The following is a 24,999-nucleotide window of genomic DNA, read 5'->3' as shown; positions in this document are numbered from 1 at the left end:
AGGTTCCAAGGGATGGCTTAATGAACATGGCTTGTCATTACTGTTCTTCCTGTGTATACTCGCGTGACTAGTACCTTTTACTCTAGCTGTTTTTTGTATGATTGTTTGACGTCCAGACTGATTAAAAAGGAGGAAAACAAGATGTACAACCTCCGCAGATTATGAAACCGTGCCCCTTCATACTTTTAAGTCCAAGTCTTTTCCAGCTAGATTCTCTGTTATCGCTGGACCACCGCCCTTGAGCCTAGAATCGATTGAGGGAGGTGCTCCGTAATTCACCCAAGTCCGGGTTGTCAATCAAGGCGACCCGAAAACCTTGACCCAATCGTCGTAGTCGACGATGACTGCAGGTAGCTCGTCTATAGTCTCCCTGCATGCAGCAGTGATGCCCAAGCCACCCCTGTTGGAGTTCAGAAGACCGGGAGGAATAACCATTTGAAGGTCGTCCTCCTTACCGGAGATCTTGGAAATACCAATTGTCTTTTTCGGGTTGGCAGCAGGCGCAACAAGCTTGATGTAGGCATCGACAGTTGCACCCCCCCGAAACCAAATAGACTTATCTCTGAATGTCTCGGGGATTCTGGCCTTGTAGACCTTGTCCATTGCAGCCGAGTCCGCCATGATGACACAGTACCTGAGGTTTGTCAGTCAGTCGCCGAAGAATTCATAGTAGAGCCGTAGGACTTACCAGCTACTTGAGGTTCCCGGCCAACCACCTCGCATAGGGGTCGTGTACACGCCCGAACCAATTTGAGTCCCAATCAGATTCCCATCATCGGTAAGGGTGCCAGCTCTGTTGTATCGGGCTGCTTGGGTCTAGGTTCTCATGTTAGAACATGCGCCTTTTGTATGGGAGTGTCTACAGATGCGTGTAGCCTTACTTCGCTGACGGTCCTATACCCAATGATAATATTCTGGGCGCGTTTTTCGAGGCTGTTTTCCACGGGCAATGCCAGCGCCTGAGACGTCAAGAGCAGGCAAGCAAGCTTGTAAATAGCAAGAACCCTCATTTTGACAACGGATCTCAGAGTAGACACGGATTTTGGAAAGGAATGTATGGGATTCAGGAGGCAAACTAAAGTGAATGCAATAAGGCAATAGGCCAAGATAAAGGAGTGACGGGGACTAAGATTATGAGTGAAAGGCGTGCGGTGAGTGTGTGAGAAGAGAAAAGGTCATGATTCTGTGCTTGGAAAGTCCTCAATTCTTAAATGTTTGCAATTTTCTTCACTGTCAGTGTCATACAAATTTGCCAAGTGTGCCGGAGAACACCATCATCAGAATGAAATTATCCATCCACATGTTGAAATGCCCCTCCCTGTCTGTAGAAGAAGCCTAAAAGGTACTTACAAACATACAAGATGTAGGTATGGGTTAGCACCAGACCATGCCCGTCCTAACAAACAGGTAGATGTACAGATACATACATAGCCAGGGGTATGGCCAGAAGCCTGAAAATTAGATGAGCCATATAAGTAACCATGCCTTTAGCACTTGGAATCTCCCATGTGTTAGCTACTCGTGGATCCTATTATTAGCAATATACTTGGTCCCCTTTCCAAATCATGATGAGCAAATTGGGTTACCAAGGTAAGCCTATCGTAAGCAGAAGGCGCAATGCTATCAGGGTAATCTAGATCAGGAATACTGTGAATTGAGGGTTTGGATGAGCTGAAATACTACCTGATTCATTCTAAGTTCGCACCTTTCTTTTCTTTTTTATCCTCTCGTGCGTGGGTCCCGCGGCGAACGATAGCCTCACCTCCGCTGTTGATCCCTTCTTAATCCGCATATTGAGAGAATCTACTATTAAACTCCGCTCAGTACATGGTTAACTATTGTGTGGCTTCTTACAATGTGTTGCTTGCTTTTTCTCCTCACCATTCTCTTAGCCGCGCGTCCCGCGGCCGCAAGATAACCTCATCTCCGCTCTTAGTCCGCCTTTACTCCGCACTGCAAGAAGGCTACTGCTAAACTAGGCTTTGTGATGTATTGAGCAGCTCTTCGCTGACTTATTTTTAGAAGCCGCTTCTTACTTGCCTGGTTTCCCATCCTCTCAACCGCGGGACCCGCGGCCGAGATGGCCTCATCTCCAATTCTAGTCCCAATCGGAGAGCGGGTTCCAAGTGCCTCACTGATCCTTGATTAGTACTGAAGCATTCCAAGAAATATAAATAAAGTCAGACAGTTTCTTAACGGAGAGACCGACTTAAGGTCGCATTGTATTACGTTGTATTAGTGTCGTGAAGCAGAATTGCCTGTTCAGCCACGTTTGATAGCACGAGCCACATGCTGCATCACGTGACCCGACTCGGCAATATTCCAATCGAGTCCTCCGTTTAGAATAGACCTTAGAGAGACCAACCACTGTTCATTCTTCATTTACTACACGGTAGGTGCTTATCGAAATCAACTTTTGAATTCTTTCAAAAAATCGACGCTGAACGACTAGCCGCTTGGACATTATCCTCGCCCTTGTCTGAAACGGACGAGGGAAGGCTGGCTATTGTCTGTAGCCCTCCGCAAACAAAGACAGAACAGTCCTACAGCATCAATCATGAGTGAAACCGATTTATCGGTCTTGTGCGGTTATGATTGGCACTGGGACTCGAAAAACGAGAACATAATCACTTTTGGTGAAGACGGCAGTGGAAAGGTGAGGTTCCCAATCGCATCTACAAGATCCGTGGAATCTTTCACTTGAACTAACTAAACTACCCCTCACTGCCAGCTTATTTGCCGGGCCGAGCTTAATGTCTGGATTGCTGCCGAGTTCGACTGGAAACTTCTTGGCATCGGGGCGAATAAGCAGCAGAGCGACGAAGACAAGCGCTGGTGGCGCAGTGGCCGGAATGTCGATCCCAGAACTGAGACAGTCCTTATGCTCGAGATGACTCTAACCAAACGGCGAATTCCAAGTCTCGGAGAAGCCGACATGTCTCGGTACACAATCAACGAGGACATACTCACCGACGACGCCTTCAAGTCCAAAAGAATGCACATAACACTAGAAACCGGAACATTCGGCACGCAGTTCGACGCGAGACAAAAGGAGGAACTGCCGGAAACGCCGAAATTTAAATACCGGCTGACGTTTGACGTGTCTCCTTACCCCAAAAGAAATCAGTGGAAAGATCCAGACGGCGCGCCAGATGCGATGAAGTTCTGGGAGTGGACGCAGTTCTGTGGGTGTCAGATTGGGTAGCACGAAGGTCAACGTAGATTCTGCGAAAATTTTGACAAGAGTACAATATTGAATAACTCCTGATGTCATGGGCAGCTGAAACTAGGCCATTTAAAGCTCCATTGCAGCTAGTGAACTACCTTGTAGTCTACAGATAAGATCCTTTCTGTCTTTGTTTTCCAGTTTGGAACAACAGTCTACCAATGGTTGTAGAGTAGAGAAGTTCAGTATTCATATAGCACATGCCAAAAATGTCAAAGGTATGTCATTGCAGTTGTATCTTACCCAACTGTGCAGTAGTTAGGTATATGCTTTACAAAAAGCTAGGTAGTTGTTACCTAACGGCCTAGCCGTCGCGCAGTCTGCCCAATCTGTCCGACCATAACTATTGTCAGGAGGGATGTATTGATCCAGCTAGAGTAAACGCTCTTGTCTTTCAGTAAGATTACTTCCTGCTGTTAGGATGGCTTAGGTGTTAGATCAGTGTTCTTACTTGCTGATTCTAAATGCAAAAATATGTCAAATCAACAATAAGCTGTACTGATTTGTTGCGTGACCTTGGTTCTTCACTTCTGTGATCTGGGCTAGGCTACGCACCTGCATACCAAGATGCCTGCCTCCTTGCCCTGTTGTTTGTGCTAAGGGCTGCTTCAGGCTGCATCAGTCACCAACCAGTTTTAGGCCGTAAATTGTAGTTATCCTTCCACAAAAGAAGCACTTTGATCACTGAGGTTACTGCTCTTATCTTGCCTGTTACGGCCAGATGTCCGCAAGCCGTTTTCTAGTCCTGACTTGCTCACATGTCGTAATATCACCCTACTCACTTTAGTTATCTACCCCTCTTGTCACGCAACCTGAAGGCTAGAAGTAACCTGTCGACTAGTTATCCACTCGAACAACCACTGCAACAATTTAAGCTGTCATAAGGCCACATCACTCACTTCACTTTGGGCTCAAGGAATTGTTACAGAGGTCGACACAAAGAGCCCCCAAACGGTCGGGACCGCCCTGGTGGCATCTGCGCTGTGCCCATCTCTTACCCAACCTGTGGCTGTTATGCGAATCGCACGACCCTCTCGAGAGAAACGCAGAGAACCTCACAATAGCAAATCTAGACCCAGGTTCATGGGCGTTGAATGAAGCGCAACTGCCGAACTAGAATGGATATCCGGGGCTGCCTTCACACGAAACATCTCCATTGATGCTCGCATCGAGGCCACGAGGCCGGCCATGTCACGACGCAACAATGCAGAAACCAAACATCGAAAACGCTGACGTTTCAGTGTTGTTCATGACACGATAATGCACTTGTAATAATGGACGGCGACCGGCCTTATCGGAATGACGTTCAAACCCCTGGCACGGAACATCTTGAATTCGGCGTTTTGGTCGGACTTGAAATCCGGTCGAGAGATCGAAAAGCCGTTCGCGGCCGTTAGGATGAAAACAGCGAGGAGCAGCAACGTGTAAAGGACGGCGGCGTAAATAAACGCTCGCGACCTTGACGACAAAGTGATTTGATTGCCAATGCACCACAGAAAGATTAATTTCATGGGGGCATAAGCCATAATATTTGTTCATTTCCCCTGGAGATGGCTCCACGCACCTCCGACCGCTCCGTGTGTGATCGCCGCTGCGGGGACGGCGTCTCTCTCTGCTTGAGCGAAGCCGCCGGATGCCGGGAGAGAAAGGCCCAAGAAAGCAACCCCACACTCACCACTCTCTCGCCCCGAGTTAGCCTGCATTCTTACTTTCCATCTGTCGGCACCACCGACCTATGCTCGGGTTGCCGTCACCTCCAGGCCGTCGGTGTCACGGGCAGTGAGATGCCGAAGGGCCATCCGCAGCGGGATGCGATGTGAGAAGAGACAACGCCGATTGACATGGCAAATGACCAGCGTTGATTTAGCTCAAGGTACTCGCTCCCCGGCAACAAAAGCCACCCAGCTGACAACTGGATGAGTTTACGGGGTTGATTCGCCGTGCATTATGAGCTTTCTTGCGACCGAAGGCTCCCGTTTGACGGCACGCAGATATAGGTGTCAGAATTCACCTTGGAAACAGGGACCCCTGCGCCGCCGACTCCGCGGAAGACGACAACGCTCCTGGTCAAGAACCAGAGAAACAAGCTGCGTTGGCGCGGACTGAATGCCTTGGCCCTGCGACGAACTCAAAGAAGACGCTAACCTGTTGACAGGAACCGACCGGGCCGAGACATGGTTACCCACTGCTCGCATCCAAGTCTCACCCAACTCTTGACAGATGCATCTTCATCGTCAACGGCGGCTGTCAAGAGATCATCCTACCGACAGCTGCATCCGGTCGGCGGCGCAGCAATGGTTTTCCAATTTCCTTCTCCAAAGACTCTCGACTGGTCGAAGAGCACGAGGGAAACCCACGTTGCGACTATCACTTCACGCGGCGATCTTGTCTCGTTTAGAATGTCATCGCACGCGCGCACCCATCACTTGGCTGGATTAGCTTTCTTCGACATTGGCCAACTTCATGCATGAAGATTGTATGACAGCAATCGAGAGATTACGACCTTTCGAGGTTGAACTTTCTCTTCTTAGGCCCCAGGGCTCCCTCCATCAGACGGCCCCGACTCCCGAGAGCCGTATGATGATGCCTGCATAATGAAGGAACAGCCAACAGCCCCCCCCCTATGACAGTCAAGAGGCAGTGCCAGCATCAGGACCGTTTCAGTGTCTCGCCCGCCTGGGCCGACGGTGGCCCAAGCATACATCGGACGGGGGGGCCGGTTTGACAGGGCTCGCCATCCCTGTAAACCATGTTCTCGTCCAATGATGCTGCCGAAAAGAGGGCTGAACTCGTGGTCATCGCCGCGTGCATGGTGCCTGGTCTGTCGGAGGGGGCCTCTCATGCCCAGGGCCCGTGAGGTCGCACCGGGTCGCATTATATCTAATATGGCCCAGGTTGACATATCGTCCTGGTCGATGCCCGCCCATTGTCGAATGCGACTTTTCGTTCTTTACCTTGCATCTTCATGTTGTATCAGTTGCGGAGTCTTGTACGTGACCCTTGACCATCTGATACCAAACTCAACAACCACATTCGCTTTCCGGCTGTCGCTCTACTCCTGTTGAGAGCCTCTTTCCTTCTTTCATACTCCAAGAGCCAAGCTGGCTTTCAAACTTCACCTTTTCCATACTTTCTTTTCTACTTCTCCCGCTGCTGGTTCAGTCCTTTTCATTCCTACCGGAGCCGGGCTCCCTTTATACGATTTCGAAGAAGCGATCGACGATTCGGGGTTGGTAATATCATGAGTAGCATGGAGAAAGACGTGGAAAAGGCAGAGGTCGAGGTGGCCAAACCAAAAGAGAGCCACGCGGCGCCAGAACAGACGGCGAGGAGGATATCCCTGACGAAGCCGCCGCCGACGCCGCCCAAGGACGATGGATACCGACCCATGACGAGCTCGACGAAGCGACTATCCTTCTCGACGACGATGAGCCCGCGCAGGATCAAGTACGGGACGGGAAAACACTCGAAAACGGAACTGAGCCCCCAACCGACCGACGACCCAGACGATCCCCTGGTAGGTGACGCTAGTTCAGGCTTCCTCCCCCTTTCATCGGATGCTTTGCTGACCTTTGCCGTCTTCCCCCCTCACTGCAGAACTGGCCACAGTGGAAGAAGGAGCTCAACTATGTCGCGCTCATGATGACGGTCGGGCTTATCGGGGGCATGAAGACGGCGTACGTGAGCGTCAACGGCGTGCTCGCGGTGAGATTCAATACCTCGTACACGGCCGTCGCGTCCCTGACGGCCGTGCCGCTCGTCGTCTCGGCCTTCACGGGGCTCTTGGGTCTCATGGTTGCCAAGGTCTACGGCAAGAGGCCGGTGTACCTCGTCTCGATGGCGTTAGTCTTCATCGGCGCGATGTGGAACATGCGCGCGGGCAACAGTTTCGGGGAGTGCATGGGGGCGCGTGTCTTCCAGGGTCTGGGCTGGGGAGCGTTCGACAGTTTAGTTCTCGGCTCGATCCAGGACACCTACTTTGTACGTCTCCCTCCATATGGCTCCCGATTACTTGACGTGGGGTGCTGACCAGGTCCAGGAACATGAGCGGAACGTCCGCATCACGGCGTACAACCTCCTCTCTGTCGCTACCACTTGGGGCGCGCCCCTCCTCGGCGGCCTCGCCTCCCGCAACGCGGCCCGCTTCACCATCCAGTTCGAGGTCATCAACGCCTTGCAGATCGTCGCCGTTCCGCTGCTCGTCTTCGGCGCCCCCGAGACATCCTTCGAACGGTGGTTTAGCTTCAGCATGGCGCAGACCCCGGCGTCCTCCGTCTCGTGGACCTCGAAGTATCCGAAGCCCCTCGGCAAGCCGTCCGTGGAGAACGTCAAGGCATACCTCCGAACCATGAAGCCATTCTCGTTCTCCGTTGATCCAGACCTTGCCACTCTTCTGCAGGCGCCCCGCGCTTTTGTCGCGCCGACGACGCTGCTTCTTGTCGTGGTGACCTTCATGCCGTACTGCGCGCTGTGGGGCCTGACCGAGTCGCTCTCCCTTCTCTTCTCGCCCATGCCGTGGATGCTCAACGAGTCCGCCATCGGCTCGCTCATGGCCGCACCGTTCGTCTTTGCCGTGGTCACCGTCTGCGGGCTCGGATTCTACCGCAAGCGGCCCGCCGATCACACGCCCTACGACACCGTCAGCATCCTGGCAGCCGGCACGGCCCTCGCCGCCGCGGGCATCCTCGCCTTCGGCCTCGAGACGTACGGCGTCATGTCCGCGTCAGGGGCATCCGGCACGGCGGACGCCTTCAAGATGGACGGCGTTGGGCTGCGCCTGTCGTTCCCGCTGCTCTCGTTCCTGCTGGGCCTCCTGGCGGCGGGCGTCGCGGTGCTCGACGGCGCGGTTCGGCCCGTCATCTGGCGCTCGACGCAGTTCACGTCGTCCAACATGGGCGTCTGCCTGCGTAACGTGGCCGATATGCATGCCGGCGTGGCTTGCTGGCGGAATCTGCTGGCTGGAGTGTTCGTCATGGTGCTGCCGAACGCCGTCGTCGTCTGGGCTGGGCTGAAAGCGATCGTTGTCGGGCTCGGGGTCACGCAGATCCTGGTCGGGGCGGGGATGTGCGGCGCCTGGTGGTTCTATGACGACTACGTGAGGGGACTGGACGGGCGGGTGATGGGGTTGGTGGATCTGAGTATGCTGAGGAGGGCGGGGAGTTTCTTTGATACGGACTGAGAGGGGTATTTTCGGGGATGGGATGTTGGATAATGAGGGTTGTTATGTGTGAAGACGATGTCAAGGAGGTTCATGGTGTTAATGATCGAAACGGCCGCGAAAGAGACCAGGGGAGACGGGTGGGGATTCCAGACAAGGGGCATATGTCCACGGGTTTCTTTTGTTCAAGATACCAGGAGCCAGTGGGCAATTATTTTTTGGAGAGGTTGGAACCTCGATTCGAGTGGGTAGAATGGTATGCTGTGGCGAAGGAAGCTAGTAGCGAATAGTTGCTGAAGTCGTGGCGGGAGGAGAGATGCAGAAGCGATAGGAGAAGCACACCATCGCAAGCTATATAGTTGTAAGGATAACTCGGAGACGCGAGTAATGGAGAATGCTAATGTCGCTTTTTGTGTGTCACATCTTGATCGTGACGATTCATAGGGAGTGTGGCTTCTAGCAGCATCGTCCTGGTCGAGAGGTGAAGCAGGAAGACAGGAGAGCAAGGTGGCCGCCGAGGAGCTGACACTTGGTCTTGTGGTTTCACGAAAGTGTACGTTTGACGGTCAGACAAGAGCCGGAAAGTCGGAAAGACTTTTAAGAGAAACAGACGATGCGACTCATGATTCCGAATATGAGGCCAAGAGGTTGTGTTAGGAAGGGGAGCATGGACAACCGCACGCGCAAAGCCGGAAGCGGTCCGGATGGCATCGGATCGGCGAGAACCTCTTAAAAAGTGAATTTTGGGTGCGTCTGATGGTGATTAATTGCGATTGGGCGCGTGGGCCGGGGTTTGATCGTCCGGACTTTTGGGCGCCGCCGTCGTCTGATCTTCCGCGTTGTGGAAAGGGACGCTCATCCGTGCTCGGGGCAAGATTCGCTGCTTGATGGAAGGGCCGGAGTAGCAATCGAGTCAACCTCTTTTGGATGCAATGGGGGGAATGTTGAAGGGTAGATGTTTTGAAACTGCTACTGAGCACTGAGGTCGTCGAAGAAGTTTGATGAGCACCAGCCGGGCATATAAGAATTCATGGAATACTGAGTTTATTCATGTTGCGTTGAGGCAAGTCAGGCCGCCCTTCCCAATGAAGATTTTCACCGAGATCAACACAAGTCGCTGTGCCCCACGGTTCATCGTCGGGGCAGTGCTCTCTATGTCACCGCTTCTTTCTGTGCTCGGCGACAACATGTTGTGGAAGTTGTGGTCTGATGTTGAGTATCCCCTCTCGGGCATGAGATGTCGACAGTCTGCGTCAAGATGCGATAGACGGTGAGCTCCTCCGGGAAATAGGGGAAACAGATGTCGCGTTTCCATCGTAACTTCTATTGTAGGCTATACCAAGAAAAACATACTCAAACTAACATTACGTTTATGCTCTCCCACAAAAAGGAGAGAATTCATACCCCACGACGATGCGCCGTTCAAGTCTCAAAACGCCATGGCTCATTTCCTCCACCGCTTGTCCCGTTATCCCCCATTTATCCCGTAGCCATGATGCAAATCTTTTCGAGGCACAGACAGCCCCGGATCGGCCAGCAAGACGATCTAGGCCGTCGAACCCCGCGAACATGGTTCCGCTTAACGAGTCCATTGCTCCCTGTGCGCGCGCTCCGTCTTCCTCGCCGGCGATGTCGTCTCCTGCTGCTCGACGGAGCCATTCGAGGCGATCTCCTCCGCGGCCCGCGGGTAGTTGCGGTCGACCGAGACGCCGCGGGTCGTGCCGGTGCGCTTCATGAAGCGGAAGTCGGTGTACGATACTACGGCGACGTAGGCGGCGAGGAGGCTGCAAGAACGAGATCCAGGTTAGCATTTATCCCACTAATTCTCCAAGTAGAGAGGGCAGACGATGCATACTTGAGAAAGATACCACATCCGGCAATGACCCAGCCGAGGGTGCAGGTGATGCCGTTGCAGCGCTGGATGTTCCCCTGGATGCCCATGAAGGCGACGGCGCCCCAGAACAGCGGCTCGAGGCCGTTGAGGATCATGTTGGTCTTCAGGCTGGAGAACCTGCGGAGCTTGGAGAAGTGCTGGGTGCCGATCTCGTAGGCGAGGAATACCATCGACTTGGCCCCCTTTTTGTTTGAAACGGACTCGTTAGCTTTCTGGTACCCGAACCATGGACACGTCCAATATCTCTCTCTCTATCTCCCGGATCAGAACTCTGCGGGTTTCTTACAATGGCTAACGACATAGTCGTGTTCCGGGTCACAGGCCCGGCCTTGGACCGGAGGATCAGGTTGGCACCGGAGAGGCCAAGGACGACGTGGATGACGATGATCTGGAGGATTTGCACCTTGAACACGTGGCGGTTGTCGAACAACGGCATTTTGGCGAGTTTGGCATCCATGACAGGCTTAGGCAAGGGTTTTCAGGGGGGGTTATTTCCGTGTCGATTTTCGGTTCTTAGGTTTCGTCGTATGGAGGTGTGAGATGTTGTGCTTTGCTGCCGTGGCCCGGGAAGGATGCTTTGATGGAGTTGAGATGAGTTGAGTTGAAGACAAGACTATGGGGACATTAACGGAAGAGGGGGGGAGTCAAGTTGTCTTTCTATATGAAATTCCGAATTACAAACTACCACAGACTAACACGCAAAAAATCTCACTATGATGGGTTTCTGATTCTCCTGCTCATCCGTAGCAAGGTATGGGCAAGGACAAAAAACGCCCAACGCGAGCACAGCATGCGCTGGCGTCAGTCTCGACGGGCTTGCTGGGCAGTGCATTCAGCCCGTCGGTCTCGGTTTCCTAGTCGTGTGGGTCTCCTTTAGTCTCCCTCCCAAGAATGTCTGTCGGTCTCGGTTTTTGGCGGGTTCATTTAAGCGTTTAAGGTTTTCTCCCATGGACGCCGGCCTAGCCGCCAACTGGATTTGCCGCCAAGGGATTCCCACACGTGTATTGCTGGGGCCATCTGCCATCTGCCATCTGAACAATACGCGGACCTCTGGAACGTTGGTCGTCATCATGATTGAACTCTCTTGGCAGCGGACGGGACGGGGAAGGGTTTCCAGTTGAAATGGCGCTGGGCATATGCTTTATATGACAATCTCACTTGGATGATTAGGACAGCCTACTCGTGCGAGCCGGGGGTGCCTACGGGAGATGGGAAACCAACGACCCAAAGATGGATTGTGGAGCTGCCTCGTCGACGGCAATCCCCTGTTCGTATTACCCATCATCTTTGCGAAACGGTCGGGCTCATTTGTGCAGCATGCCATTCCCCATACTCCCGAGATTTAGGATTCACTGCTAGAAAGGCACTACTAGCCTAGGTAGGTGGGTGAATGGGATTTGTGTGACGAAAGATCCCCCCGGACAGCCCGGTTATCACGGCACCACGCCGCCGGCAGTGCAGGATGGGAACCGCGCCACGTCACCGAGCTGCTTCCAGACTTTCGGATTCTTCTAACGTGCTTTCCAGGGACTCAAAAGCTTAGCCCGCGGTTGTGATTGGAGCAGTTCGTCTTGGTCGATGGATTTCTTTCCCGATTTACTTGGTCAGACGCCCTTTTTTTGACTTTGGCAAAATTGGGGGTCGTATTTGGGGCAGTTTCAAGGTTTCGCGTGGCTGAGGTGAGCGGGACTTTTTTCTTCCTGCGTAGGCAAATTGCGTTGGAAGTGCTTGATAAATCTTCGGGACCCCAAACACGTGAGGCAGGACGATATACTGCAATTGGAGGGGACGAGGTGCAAATAGTTTACTACCGGCAGAAATGTTTAAATTTGCCGCTCTAGGAGCATGTGATCTTTCAATGAATACATGAGCACAGCACGGGTCGCGTGATTGAGCTCTTAGTTACCAAGGCCATCTCCGATATTTGACGTTCTAGGTCGGTCCTCAGTCTCATTGAAGCTTCTCCCATAAGGTTCGAACCACTGTTAGGGGCTTGCAAGACCTGCAGATCAGTAATAAAATACAGCCCCGACTACCCGATTGCGAGCTCTTCTCTTACAGTGGTTTCGGGTTCGGGTCGGGCTCGGCTAACCAGTGTCTGTCGTTTTAAAGAGGCGAATATATCTATGGAGCGTGTCACTGGCTCGTCGTGTATTGCGGCGAGCCATGCTTATGACTGAAGGTTCCGCAAGTGGCAGACTTCAGTACTTTAGTTAGGAGAATTCTCTTTTCAACGACTATCTGGATTTATTCAGCACCGTCATCAGCAGGACCTCCTCCTATGGTAGCCAATCCCAACACCCTTCCGTCCGAATTCTTACTATTAATTGTGCCCTGAATTTTGAATGGAGGAGTTGGGGAGCGACGTTCTTGTTCATTCGTAGAACCCATATTCAACGCACGCCGTCGACATAGCGGTTTTCATACCTGATGAAACTCGCCCGCAGAAGGCGTCAACTTTTAGAGATACCAGAGCTAAATTTCTGTACGCACGAACAGCTGCTGCAATTCTCAAGTTGCCTCGTTTCTGCCCAAGAGCCTGTTGAGATATACGGGGTCATAACAACAAGAAAACAGGAAGGACATACACCTCAACTGTTGATCATCATCAGGAGCTTTCTTCAAAACAGCCTCCTCTTCCGCCATCGACGAGCCTGAACAGCCTGGTCTTCGTGCAAATTTGAAAACCAACGTTTGACCGTACGAACCACGAGCTGATCTAACGGCCCGCGGCAGAAACATGTGTGGTTACAGTGGGCAAGCAGGGCCTGGCTAAGGCTACCTTTCAATCCATCCCACCAATGTGCATGGAACGTCCGAGTTCGTCCACTTGATGAAGAAAGAGGAAGCGAGACGCGGGGGCTGAACCTTGACAGGAGACAATCCATGTCGCCTCTCAAAACTAGCGAAACCATAGCCACGCCCTCTCTCAAGTTCGCTCGCCAGGTCAACATCTCCAACCATGGACAAAGACCCCGAGATTCCGGAGCTCATCGCCACTCTACTTGAAAAGACGGATGATGACTTTTGCGAGCCTAATAAGAATTGAATTCCCTACTACACGAAGAACTGGGGCGCCGAGTCCGATATGGCTTAGGACACACTCATCGATAGCGTCCGCACTCAGGCACGCATCCAGACCAAAAAGCGATGCGACAATCGGCGTCAAGTTGGGGCCGCCAAGATCATGATGTCGATCCACCCTCCGTCTTAACCCTGACCCTGACGATCTCGAAGCCGGGGGTGCCAACTCGGATCGTCTGCTGCAGATCCACGCGGACAACATCCGCATAGTGAAAGCTCTCCAAAACGGTGATTCGGCCCTGCAGGTCATGTGTTTCGTCGCCGGCCAGCAGGTCCTGGCCGATGCTACCACCGAAAACTTCCGGATCAAGTGCGTCCAGGACAACTACGACTCCCCAAACCCCACAGAGAACGTGGCAAACAATAGGTATGCAAGGAAGCCGCACGCCGCAGCGTTACTTTTGCTGGTTCAAGATGAGGATTGCGTGTTTTTCTCAAACTGTGACCTCAGTTGAGGGCGCGAGTGCCACACAGCCTCGCACCCTAAAGGATTGGCGGTATGTATCTTATTGCTGGCATTGGGGATTACCGTGAGTGAGTGGACGTGGCAAGTCGATCGATGTGCACGATTGCTTGCCCATCATTGCTGTTCCACAATCGCTGCAAGCAACTGCTACTAAATCTGCATAAGTATGGAGTTGATCCAGCGTAGAGTCGGGGTGTGATAGTTGAACTCCGCTTGCGTTGCACTGGGAGGAATGTGTGAAATCATTCTTGCGCATCTAGAGTACTAATTGGTCACTTGAAAGCTCAGGATTCGTCTGCCCTGATATGATCCCCTACGTTCTTTGCAGATTTTGGATTTGAGGAGCAGGTATTGAAGCAGTACCTTGGTCAACACCTCTTTGATTTTCCAGTCATTTCTTCCCGAACCCCCTGTGTAAATCCGATGCAACCGTGCTGCAGGATTGCGAACCGGCCTCAGCACAGGTTATTACATCCTCACCGTGGGCCACGGTGAGAGCGAGGGCCGCAAAATCTCATCTTGGGGCAGACGGCGACGTCCGCAACCGGTCAGAGAGTCACAGACTCAACCAAGACACAATGCTTTTGATGTTCCTCACAGTGCTCTTAGATCATTTTGTGGGCTTCTCGCCCTTTATAGTCCACAAACCTCGTTTCAGAGTTATTACGGGTCACACCCTCTGACTTCAGCTGGACAAGTTGACCACATAGCTTGTGGATGAAAAGAGGTAGTCGAGGAGGGCCATAGTCGAAAAGCAGGAATGGAAACCTGCGTCTAGCTTGAGCTGGTGTCGTGGTTCTATCTCCCTCGTATGTCCCGAGGGCGACCTTGAAGACAAATGTTCGTTGAGGTGCCGATGTCAAGATGTTAAGTGAGTTGCATCGTTTTTCTTATCACAGGAATTGCCAGGCGGACATCTTCAATGACGGCCATTCTAGGAGAGGTCGTCTCTCTTAGCCGTTCATGAATATTGAACCACCAGGCGTAGACAGGTCGTGAGCACATTTTCTGAATAGGCCGGGTCAATGAAGACACAGAAAGGGGCTTGTTGGCCACACTTCTGTCAATAGCCCAACCACAATGGTACTTTTGCTGGACGTGGCTGGCCGGCTAACCTGTCTCGCTAGAACTGACCATAACCGCTGACGACCGAGAGCCGATCATGAAATCACACACCGACTTCCGCTGCCGATGAGTGCTCAATAACCCAACCTCCTGTAGTACCACTGGATGGGCCGCATGTTCGGCTGTTTTTCCGGGTCACATCGGGCTTAGCAGCTTCAAGACTTGCTCTGTACTGGTAGGGTAATCATGATTGCTAGGCAGCAGAGCCAGCGTCTCGGATCGCGCCGGGCTTAGCACCTGCTTTGGGGCCTTCGGTTATGCATGATACTTGGGCTAGACGCATCCTTCGCACTGATGAGTATTTCCAGCACTTCCACAACGGGTATAGGCTTGCATTGCATGGTGGAAGAGAGGGAAATGTGGCATCCGTTGAATGTCTTCTCAAAGTTTCACCATTGTCTTGCCTTCTTGATCGTCATTTGTACTTGGCCTTTCTACCATTCAGACAAACTTTCTGATTCTCTGCACTCCATTGTTCAAAGAGTTTCGAATAGTCTTCAACAGTGGCCATGATGTCGATTGGAAAGAGGCAGCCAGACCTGGATCCCAACAGTAAGACGGCAAACGTGACGCCAGTCGTTGGACATCTCCCGCTGTCTGAAGACGAGGGCTATGAATCTGGCCGAGAACTCCCTCCTCAGGACCATGGCAGGGCTGCTTGGACGAGCCTGGTGGCTGTTTCGGCCATCGCCATGGCTACTTGGGGTGAGTCAGCGTGTTTCTATTTGCCAGTTCTTTTGAACCATTTCGCTGAACCCCTCGTCCTCGTAACCAGGCTTTGGTGCTACCCAAGGGGTCTTTCGAGAGTACTATTTCAAAACGCCCCCCCTCGAAGGGAACCAGCTGGTCGCATCCACTGGTCTCCTCGTCGTGGTGAGTGACACTTAAAGCTTCTGTACCAATGCCTGAAAACTTATCCGTCAAAGGGTCTGCTGCAAACCCTACCCCCTTTCCTACTCAGAATCATTGGCACAGACCCTCGATACCGATTCTACATGATGTGGAGTGGTATGATTTTGGTAGTGGCGTCTTCTCTCGGCGCTGCTTTCTCTACTTCGGTGTGTATTCTGTCTGACCGTCAAAAGAGATCCATCCTTACAGCTTTGTAGGCAGTGCAAGTCATCATGACTCAGGGTCTCATGTATGGCATGTCAAGCGGGCTGCTCTTTGCGCCCTGCTTGACATTTGTGGACGAGTGGTTTTCCAAGAGACGTGGAATCGCCAACGGCATCTTGTGAGTCATACAGCAAACTATCTACAGAAAGAAGCGTACGGCTTATCTCCATCTGCAGTTTCGGTGCCCCAAATGTTGCTGCGGCTGGCCTCTCGCCCATATTCTCCGTCCTCCTGAAGCGTTTCGGACCTCGCACAACTCTTATCGGGTGGGCTGTATTCACTGCCGTTGTCATCTCTCTTGGCATCATATGTGTTCGCTCTCGGCGTACACACCAGGAGGAGATAGCAACAACCGCAGCTCAAAAGCCGGCTTCTCTGCGAAGACTATTCAATCGTCCAGTTTTCTGGCTCTTCGTCTTCTCGATGATCCTGCAGAGTCTGGCGAACAATCTTCCAGCCAACTATTTACCCAGCTACGCAAGCGACTTGGGAGTCTCCCCTGAAAAGGGGGCCTTGTTGGTGACGTTCCTCTCTCTGTCTGGAATTGTTGGCCAAATCTCACTTGGAGCCCTGACGTAAGCCTTCTTTCGTAGACTCTCTCATATGACAACCAGTGTGTTAACAAAATGTCCGCATAGGGATGCGATCGGGCCGTTGATACCCATGCTGCTCAGCACTCTAGTCAGCAGTTTTGCGGTCTTGGTGATCTGGGGTCTGGGTAAGCTCTACTGGAACATGGTCATTGCTTCCATTCTGTTCGGTGCATTTGCCTTCAGTTTCATGGTCCTACGCAGTCACATGGCCGCTGTCGTTGTGGACGATCCCGGCCGCACAGCTGAGGAGACGTTCGTCTCGGGCATTTTGCTGTTCACGAGAGGTGTAATCGGTGTTGCTTCGGGTTACATAGCTGCCGCTGTGTTGGAACGAAGCGATCATATTGGGGTGCAGCCAGGATACGGCTCTGGAAAGTGGCGCGCCTTTATCATTCTTGTTGGTACCACGATGACGGCGGCAACTTTAGGAGCTTTTGGATTGTTACGAAAGCGGAAGGTAATGTAGAAAAAGCATAGTCTCTTGATTTATTTTCAAGGACTTCGAATATTTGACCTAGATGTGATATTGCCCCAGTCAACATCATGGTCAACAAATTTATCTCTCACCCATGGGGGTAAATTCAGCGTTACAACTGCTATTTTTAAAAAAATCGAAAAAGCTATTTGGGAATTTAAAATAGCATCTGAGACCGTCATAGTCTTTCTGTTAACTTAAGGAAAATTTTGAGAAACCTATGGTGGTGTCACGGAAAAGTTAAACATGAGCGAAAACCACCTGTCATGGAAGTTTGGAGGTGCATTGTGCTTTAATGCTCTTCATAGTAGGCAAAGGGTTTGATGTATGGCCTTAATAAGAAACGAAGTGTTGATTAGATCTCACATTCCAGCAGTCTCTCGATAGATGATTCATCATACAGAGAAGTCGCTGTACTCTTTGGTGAGCGTTCCTTCTCAAGAATCGTCACTTACTCCATACATTGAATGACACATACACTCAAACAACCCCGGACGTAAACTTCATTGCGTTTTCTTTCGTGGAATTTACTTGGCATTTTAACAAAGCTGCTAATTTGCCTGATGTTGACTGAGCTTCAGGATAAACACAGCCTCTATGCTCTTCGTCAAGCGCAGAGTTTTACTTTTTTGTCATCTATGGTGAGCACCAAGTCTCCGGCATCTAAAGGAGATATTTGATAATCAAGTCAAGTCTATTTGGTATTTTGCTTTAAGGAAACGCAATCTATATAATTCATTCATCGGGCGGAAAGTCGATGGACCCCACGAGCCAAAGAGTGGTGGCAGTCTGCCCTAGTTATACAGCTCTGGGTAAGTAGCCTTAATCATGTCCGAGGTCTTCTCGGCAACCATGTAGACAGCGTTCTGGATACGGCAATCGGGGATGACTGGGAAGACGGAAGCATCGATAACTCGGAGCCTGTCCACGCCATGGACACGGAGCTTGCCGTCAACGACGCCCTGTCCGATGTTCTGCGACATACGGGTGGTACCGCAGGGGTCTGACAATCGCGCAAGTATCAGTATCACGTTATAAAGAGATCCAAGAAACAATGCGAGAGGATGGTGGCAAGAAGACTTACGGAAGCCGGTCTGCGAGCGCTCCAGGATCATCTTGATCATGGCTTCATCCGAGTTGCGGGGCATGGGCCACGGGTAGTCGCTCTCGATGATGTCTTTCATGCCCTCTCCGTTCATTACGATGTCGTCAACGAAGCGGACGCCCTCGCGCATGGCGATGAGGTCGAGATCGTTGGAGAAGAAGTTGATGTTGATCTTCGCCTGCTCAAGGGGGTCGGTCGAGTTCAACGTGACGGTGCCGTTTTGAGAGAGGGGGCGAAGCAGATCGACGATGACGGTGAAGTAGTCACCCTGGGGCGGGGTGGGAATATGCCACTGGAACGCATCGCAGAACATGGGCTGGAGGCATGTTGTGTCAGCATCGGGAGTCAGGGGTAGCATTCTGGTGGGGATACACCTACGACAAAGTCGATCTCAAAATGAGGCTGGCCGCCAGGGCCGAAGGGGTCGACTCCTCCATTCTGCTCGAGGTACTCGATATACTCTGGACAGTTCTTGAGGCGGTCGTCGACACGAGGCAGCCCGACTAGCTCAAGAAGCCCACTGCTCAACGGGCCCTTGTGCTTCCAGCGGTAAGATGACACTGCGCCATCTCTCTCGGGACCGGCACGTAGGAGATGTTGGTCGAGGCCATAACCGTCCTTGAGCTTGAAGACGTGGGGCATGATGGGGTGGTCAAGAAGGTTCTGACCAACGTGAGGTGAGTCTACGATCGTCTCAATTCCAAAAGAATCGAGGTGCTCCTTGGGACCAATGCCGGAGAGCATCAGGAGCTTGGGTGATTCGTAGACGCCCGACGACACGATGACCTCGTACTTGGCCCGGAAAGTGAGGTCTTCGCCATTAGGTCCGATGACCTCAACACCGACGGCCTGGCCGTCTTCAATGATGAGCCGCCTAGAGTTTGTCTGGCCCAGAACAGTCACGTTCTTCTTGCCTTCAAGGAAGAGCCAGCTGGAGGACCGGGTGCCCTTGTAGATGGAGCTCACGGCGGTGGCCAGGCCTTGCATCTCGCCGTCGTAGATCTCATCGTTCAGCTTCTCACCCTTGCTGACCCAGGCCTTCTTCAGAGCTTCACGGAAGGGAGCGGCCTCAGCGACGAGCTCGGCAGGGGATACATGGATGGGTCCTGAAGTGCCGATGTGCTGCAAGTGCTTGGGGAAGAGGCCCTGGTCGTCATGGAAAGTGGCTGGCTTGTCGAAGTACTCTTTGCAGCCAGCCCATGTCCACTCATCTCCACCGAAGGGAGCCCAGTCATCAAAAGTGGCCGCGCTGCCGCGGATCCAAGTGTAGTAGTTGAGACAGCTGCTGCCGCCTAGAACCTTGCCGCGGGTGTTGGGCTTCTCGATGCGAGTGTATTCGGGACGGTCGATCATGGTCGTCTTGTAGCCCCAGTCCCATTTGCTGCCTCTGAGTTCGAAAGCTCGGGCGGGCGTCGTGATGGCTTCGTTGTCTTTCGGGTTGCTGACGCCGGCCTCGATGATGAGGATGTTCACATTGGGGTTCTCGGCCAAGCGTCCAGCGACAACGCAGCCGGCCGTGCCACCTAGAATGTTGTTAGCAAGATGATTCATTTGAAGATCTACATGATGAGCCGTCGTACCGCCAATGACTATGAAGTCGAAGTCCTTGGTGCTATCGATGGTAGTCATATTGGATGAGGTTGGATTAATTAGATTAAAGGTTGTAGGGAAGTGTTGTGTGAAAGATGTTGATGCTGCTGGTAATGATTTGATGTCTTGGGATAGGGTCTCATTGTTTGCGAACTTTGGTTTCTTTTGTACTTTGACTTCATTCGAGCCTCAAGCTGTCTCTAGAATCGCCCGCGAAAGCTTCGGCAATGCCGTCAACCTCCATGTTGCTGTTGATGCCGAAGACACACCATTCCGAAGTGCCGATTGGCCAAGGTTGTATCTACAGTGTCAGCCTCATGAGGTCCCGCAGTCATCAATAAACGTCATTCGTAACTGACCAACGTCAGCACCTTGATCTCGGGCTTCTTTTGAGACAAAGCCATACCGCCGGAAGTGGCTTCTGTGCTTCGCGAATCCATAGGGCGCCGATTGATGACATGTTCCGGCGGAACTCCGCATCCACCTCAACAAATCCCACATGGACTTGATGACACAGACTCGGGCTCGGCAAATCACCACACTGGCAATATCCATTAGTGAGGCTCCAAACTACCACTCGTTTTCTGCCTAGGACGACGCACCCGGGCCGACGCGCGAAGGGTCCGGCTTTCGGCTCCGACCAGGTCGGATCCGCTCTCGGGCGTAGCTCGCTGTCTCGGCATCTTTCACCACAAGCTCGGCGAAGTAAGTCAAAGCACCCACTTTTGGGCCACCCCCACATATGGGCCACCCAAAAATGCCTCATCACCAACCTCCTCCTTCATCCTCCTCCAACTTCAAACTATCACATCTTTTTCCAACCTTATGCAAATGGCCTCATCTTTTTAGGGCACCTTATTCTAGGCATTATGAGCCAGTATACAGAAAATGAAGTCAATCAAGCGCTTGAGGCCATTTCGAACGGTCAGAGTGTCAGGAAGGCTGCCCAGCAGTATGGTGTGCCAAGGTCTACCCTTCAGCATCGTCTTCAAGGCACCCAGGCAAGGGCAGCAGCATTTTCTGACCTGCAGAGGCTCACAGTGAGCCAGGAGGCCAAGTTGGCTGAATGGGTGCGAATCCAGCATGCCCTTGGGCTTCCTCCAACCCATCAACAAGTGAAGCATTTTGCAGAAAGAATCCTTCATGCCATAGGGGATACCCAACCTATAGGGAGAGGCTGGGTCCAGGCCTTTATAAGGAGGAATCCATCAGTCAAGGTCAAGAGAAGTTGCCCTATTGATTCAAGACGTGTTAATGGGGCATCTACTGAGGTCATCAGGGACTGGTTCAAGCATCTCGCCATACCAGAGATCATCAGCATCAAACCAGCCAACAGATATAACATGGATGAGACTGGTATCCTTGAGGGCCAGGGATCTAATGGGCTGGTGCTGGGGATGTCTGAGGCGAAGTCTATCCGCAAGAAACAGCCTGGATCAAGGGCATGGGTGTCTATTATTGAATGCATCTCTGCCCTAGGCCACAGACTTCATCCCCTTATTATAGATAAGGGTAAGACAGTCCAGCAGCAGTGGTTTCCTCTAGATCTTAGCCCTTATGAAGGCTGGCAATTCACAGCAACTGAAAATGGCTGGACAACAGATGCTACTGCAGTTGAATGGCTGCAGAAGGTGTTTATCCCTCAGACTGTCCCTCAGGGCAAGGGGGATAAGGAGGAGGCTAGACTATTGATCCTGGATGGGCATGGGAGCCACACAACGACTGACTTTATGTGGTTGTGCTATATAAACAACATCCATCTATTGTTCTTACCGCCACACACCTCCCATGTCCTCCAGCCACTTGATCAAGCAGTCTTCAGCCCTCTTAAGGCAGCCTATAGGAAGGAGCTTGGATACCTTAGTCTATGGAATGACTCTACTATTGTAGGCAAGAGGAACTTCCTAGGCTGTTATTATAAGGCTGCCCTTGCAGGTATGACGATGCAGAACATCAGAAGTGGTTGGAAATGGACAGGGTTATGGCCTGTCTCTATGGCGAAGCCTCTGATGAGCTCCCTCCTACTCCCAACAACACCAAAGCCATCAGCATCGTCAGATCAGGTCAGCAAAGGGCAGTCTAGGGGCAAGGAAGCTGAAGGATGGGCATCTGCGTCGTCTGCAGTGGCATGGTCGACGCCAAGGAAGATGAAGGATCTGTCTGGCCAACTGAAGCTATTCACAGAGTTGGATAATGATGCGCATACCCAACGCCTCCTTTTCATGAAGGTGAAAAAAGGCTTCAGCGAGCAGGCCTATGAGCTGGCCACTGCCCAGCATAAGCTGGAGCTTCTGCAGGCCCAAGTTACCAACACTGCAGTAAGGAAAAGGAAGGCAGTTCAGATCAACCCAAACACTAAGTTCGCCAACATCAAAGACATCCAGAAGGCTCAGGTTGAGGCTGGCGATAAAGAGGATATCACAGATGAGTCCAGCGAGGCTGATTTACCTAGTGAGGCTGAAAGCTGTATTGTGGTGGCATCTAGGTGCAGTCAATAGTTAATTGAACATACTGGTGTCGATGGGAATACCCTCATTTTTGGGTGGCCCATATGTGGGGGTGGCCCAAAAGTGGGTGCTTTGACTTACTCAATTCGCACTCAGTACACCAAACGACGATGTAGTATTTTGTCGACTACGATCTTGAAGCTCACGCTTCTCTGTGCCGTATCATGCCGAATCCCGCCTGCTCGGAGCACATGCCGTTCTGGCGGCTTGAGGAGTTCACAGCAACAGGTATTTCATGGCCCATATCAATCATTGTAGCTATTCCGATAAAACTGAGAATGCCGAATTTATTTTGGCCCCGACAACACGGCAGTACGGCACCGCGGCAGTGCGGCAGTAAGACACGCTGACTTACCCATGAACGAGCCCGTTACTGATCCACAAGCCACAGCTGAGAGCCTAACAAACTTGGAAATGACCTCATCCAGGCCAGTCGACATATCCTCCTCAGTCAATGTACATAAGCTGTTGATTTCTTTGGCAAAAATGAGATCACATAAACAGCCATACTACACGTTATCGCTTAGCAGAAGTCAAAAGGCTCACCAACTTAATCACTCTTAATCAGTCTCATTTATTCACAATCTCCCACGATCCTAGTTGAGTAGAACAAGCCGGAACAATGGCCGCTCCCACTTACACTCTCGCCGAGGGTATGAAAGTTTCTCTCTACCAATCTTGCTCTCTTTTTTGCTTGCTCACCTTACTCCAGGCGTCCCCTACGCGGATCCGACAACCGCTCAGCACTTTGGCGGCAACTCAATCAAGGGTCTGATGCTGCTGCAAGACACGCAGCTGATCGAGACTCTGGCGCACTTCAGCCGCGAGCGCATCCCGGAACGTGTTGTCCACGCCCGAGCTGCCGGGGCCTTTGGCGAGTTCGAGGTTACCCATGATGTATCTCAGCACACGTCCGCCAAGTTCCTCAGTGGCATCGGGACGAAGTCAAAGGTTCTCCTTCGGGTGTCAACCGTTGGGCCCGAGCGAGGAAGCGCCGACACCGTGCGTGACGTTCGGGGTTGGGGCATGAAGATATTCACGGAAGAGGGCAACCAGGATTGGGTCTTCAACGATATTGTAAGCCGACAGCCCTTCTTCAGTCTCCTGAAGGTGAAACTGATTAGACAGCCTGTGTTCTTCGTCCGTGACCCGATCAAGTTTCCGTCTCTCAACCGTTCGCACAAGAGGAACCCACGCACAAACGTGACAGATGCAACCATGGTATGTATATCCTTCAGATGAGCGTTGAGCGCAATTACTGATCGTAAACTAGTTCTGGGAGTAGGTGAACCTGGTGGCGTTGTTGATTTCCAGGCTGACCATTCTAGTTTCCACAACAACAACCAGGAGGGTATTCATGCCCTCATGCATCTCTTTAGCGGCCGAGGCACCCCCAAGAGTATCAGACACCTGAACTCTTACAGCGGACACACGTATAAGCTTACGAAGGACGTAAGTAGTCGTGCATTTTTTTTCTTCAATGTGCCAAACCTTCATCTTTTGGGCAATTATTGACTGTTACCAGGACGGCACATTCCACTATGTAAAAATTCACATCAAAACAAACCAGGGCGTCCAAAACTTGTCGCAAGACGAGGCGGTCAGGCTTGCCGGCGAGAACCCAGACTACCATACCGCTGACCTATACGGAGCTATCGAAGCGGGCGACTTCCCTTCGTGGACAGTGTTCTTTCAGATCATGGAGCCCCAGGATGCAGAGAAATATCGCTGGAACATCTTTGACATGACCAAAGTCTGGCCGCACTCCGACTACCCTCTAATCCCTGTGGGCAAGCTCACACTCAACAAGAACGTGAGCTTTGACTATTATTCCAAAAAATGAAATGCCCAGAGATCAATCAGCTAATAGTTGTTTGAAGCCTTCGAACTACTTTGCCGACATTGAGCAGGCCGCATTCTCCCCGTCCAACATGGTCCGTGGATTTGCGCCCTCTGCAGACCCCATGCTCCAGGCCCGCATGTTCGCTTACAACGACGCCGCCCGCTACCGACTCGGAGTCAACTACCAGCAGCTTCCCTGTAACCGGGCGGTATCCCCCGTCTACTGCCCCTATCAGCGAGACGGCTTCATGACCTTTGGCGACAACTACGGAGCCGACCCGAACTACGTGCGGTCTGACTTGAAGCCGGTCAACTACGTCGGCAGTCATGGCGCGAGCGGCTACGCAATTGGTGGCCACGAGGACTGGGTGGGACACGTATGCGGTTTCACCTCGGAAGTTGTCGACGACGACTTCGCGCAGGCTCGAGCCTTTTGGGAAGTCCTCGGCAAGCAGCCGGGAGAACAGGAGGCGCTGGTGCACAACGTCGCCCAGCACATGGGTGGTGCAGCTCCAGCGGTGCACGAGAAAGCTTTCGGTGAGTGCCCCGACGGACTGATTGCAAAGAAGAAAAGTCTACTAACCATGGGTGCTGCCAGGAATTTTCGCCAGAGTTGATCAGGACCTCGGGGAGAGAATTCGTGCCGCGGTTCTCGGAGCCAAGCTGCGTTGAATGGGATCTCTAGGTCAAAGTCAGGCGTCATTTCTGTAGTTTAGCACAATGCCGGAAACGTTTACATCAGCAAATCGTCCCATGGAACAACGAGGCTCTCAATTGTGCTGGATGCCCGGTAGAGTGAGTCGGACCTTTGGACGGAT

At 52.1% G+C, this 24,999-nt stretch overlaps 8 protein-coding genes across 8 annotated transcripts; 5 read left to right on the top strand and 3 right to left on the bottom strand.

Moving 5' to 3' along the window:
• Positions 1-297: 297 nt before the first annotated feature.
• On the bottom strand, positions 298-1,010 carry CH63R_13871 (uncharacterized protein; the record flags this gene model as incomplete). The annotated part of the gene is made up of 3 exons (XM_018308845.1): positions 298-634; positions 689-816; positions 882-1,010. 3 exons carry the CDS (start codon positions 1,008-1,010, stop codon positions 298-300), a joined length of 594 nt encoding a protein of 197 aa, XP_018151163.1.
• A 1,547-nt stretch (positions 1,011-2,557) lies between these two features.
• Positions 2,558-3,205, top strand: CH63R_13870 (uncharacterized protein; the record flags this gene model as incomplete). Its single annotated transcript, XM_018308844.1, has 2 exons — positions 2,558-2,656; positions 2,732-3,205. The coding sequence occupies 2 exons, from the start codon at positions 2,558-2,560 to the stop codon at positions 3,203-3,205; spliced, it is 573 nt and encodes a 190-aa protein (XP_018151162.1).
• A 3,262-nt stretch (positions 3,206-6,467) lies between these two features.
• On the top strand, positions 6,468-8,405 carry CH63R_13869 (Major facilitator superfamily transporter; the record flags this gene model as incomplete). Its single annotated transcript, XM_018308843.1, has 3 exons — positions 6,468-6,743; positions 6,824-7,207; positions 7,266-8,405. 3 exons carry the CDS (start codon positions 6,468-6,470, stop codon positions 8,403-8,405), a joined length of 1,800 nt encoding a protein of 599 aa, XP_018151161.1.
• Positions 8,406-9,963: 1,558 nt separating this feature from the next.
• CH63R_13868 (uncharacterized protein) lies at positions 9,964-10,714 on the bottom strand (the record flags this gene model as incomplete). The annotated part of the gene is made up of 3 exons (XM_018308842.1): positions 9,964-10,168; positions 10,240-10,490; positions 10,565-10,714. 3 exons carry the CDS (start codon positions 10,712-10,714, stop codon positions 9,964-9,966), a joined length of 606 nt encoding a protein of 201 aa, XP_018151160.1.
• A 2,896-nt stretch (positions 10,715-13,610) lies between these two features.
• On the top strand, positions 13,611-13,817 carry CH63R_13867 (uncharacterized protein; the record flags this gene model as incomplete). The annotated part of the gene is made up of 1 exon (XM_018308841.1): positions 13,611-13,817. One exon carries the CDS (start codon positions 13,611-13,613, stop codon positions 13,815-13,817), a length of 207 nt encoding a protein of 68 aa, XP_018151159.1.
• A 1,645-nt stretch (positions 13,818-15,462) lies between these two features.
• Positions 15,463-17,128, top strand: CH63R_13866 (Mch2p; the record flags this gene model as incomplete). The annotated part of the gene is made up of 6 exons (XM_018308840.1): positions 15,463-15,658; positions 15,729-15,826; positions 15,880-16,011; positions 16,063-16,187; positions 16,246-16,644; positions 16,708-17,128. 6 exons carry the CDS (start codon positions 15,463-15,465, stop codon positions 17,126-17,128), a joined length of 1,371 nt encoding a protein of 456 aa, XP_018151158.1.
• An 803-nt stretch (positions 17,129-17,931) lies between these two features.
• Positions 17,932-19,871, bottom strand: CH63R_13865 (SMG1 protein; the record flags this gene model as incomplete). The annotated part of the gene is made up of 4 exons (XM_018308839.1): positions 17,932-18,140; positions 18,222-18,558; positions 18,621-19,765; positions 19,823-19,871. 4 exons carry the CDS (start codon positions 19,869-19,871, stop codon positions 17,932-17,934), a joined length of 1,740 nt encoding a protein of 579 aa, XP_018151157.1.
• Positions 19,872-22,961: 3,090 nt separating this feature from the next.
• On the top strand, positions 22,962-24,853 carry CH63R_13864 (Catalase; the record flags this gene model as incomplete). Its single annotated transcript, XM_018308838.1, has 6 exons — positions 22,962-22,992; positions 23,052-23,560; positions 23,654-23,791; positions 23,865-24,152; positions 24,220-24,718; positions 24,780-24,853. The coding sequence occupies 6 exons, from the start codon at positions 22,962-22,964 to the stop codon at positions 24,851-24,853; spliced, it is 1,539 nt and encodes a 512-aa protein (XP_018151156.1).
• Between the last annotated feature and the right edge of the window lie 146 nt (positions 24,854-24,999).

This window comes from Colletotrichum higginsianum, chromosome 10 (assembly GCF_001672515.1).
Source record: "Colletotrichum higginsianum IMI 349063 chromosome 10, whole genome shotgun sequence".
NCBI classification, from domain to species: domain Eukaryota; kingdom Fungi; phylum Ascomycota; class Sordariomycetes; order Glomerellales; family Glomerellaceae; genus Colletotrichum; species Colletotrichum higginsianum.
This window is presented reverse-complemented; position numbering and strand designations above follow the sequence as displayed.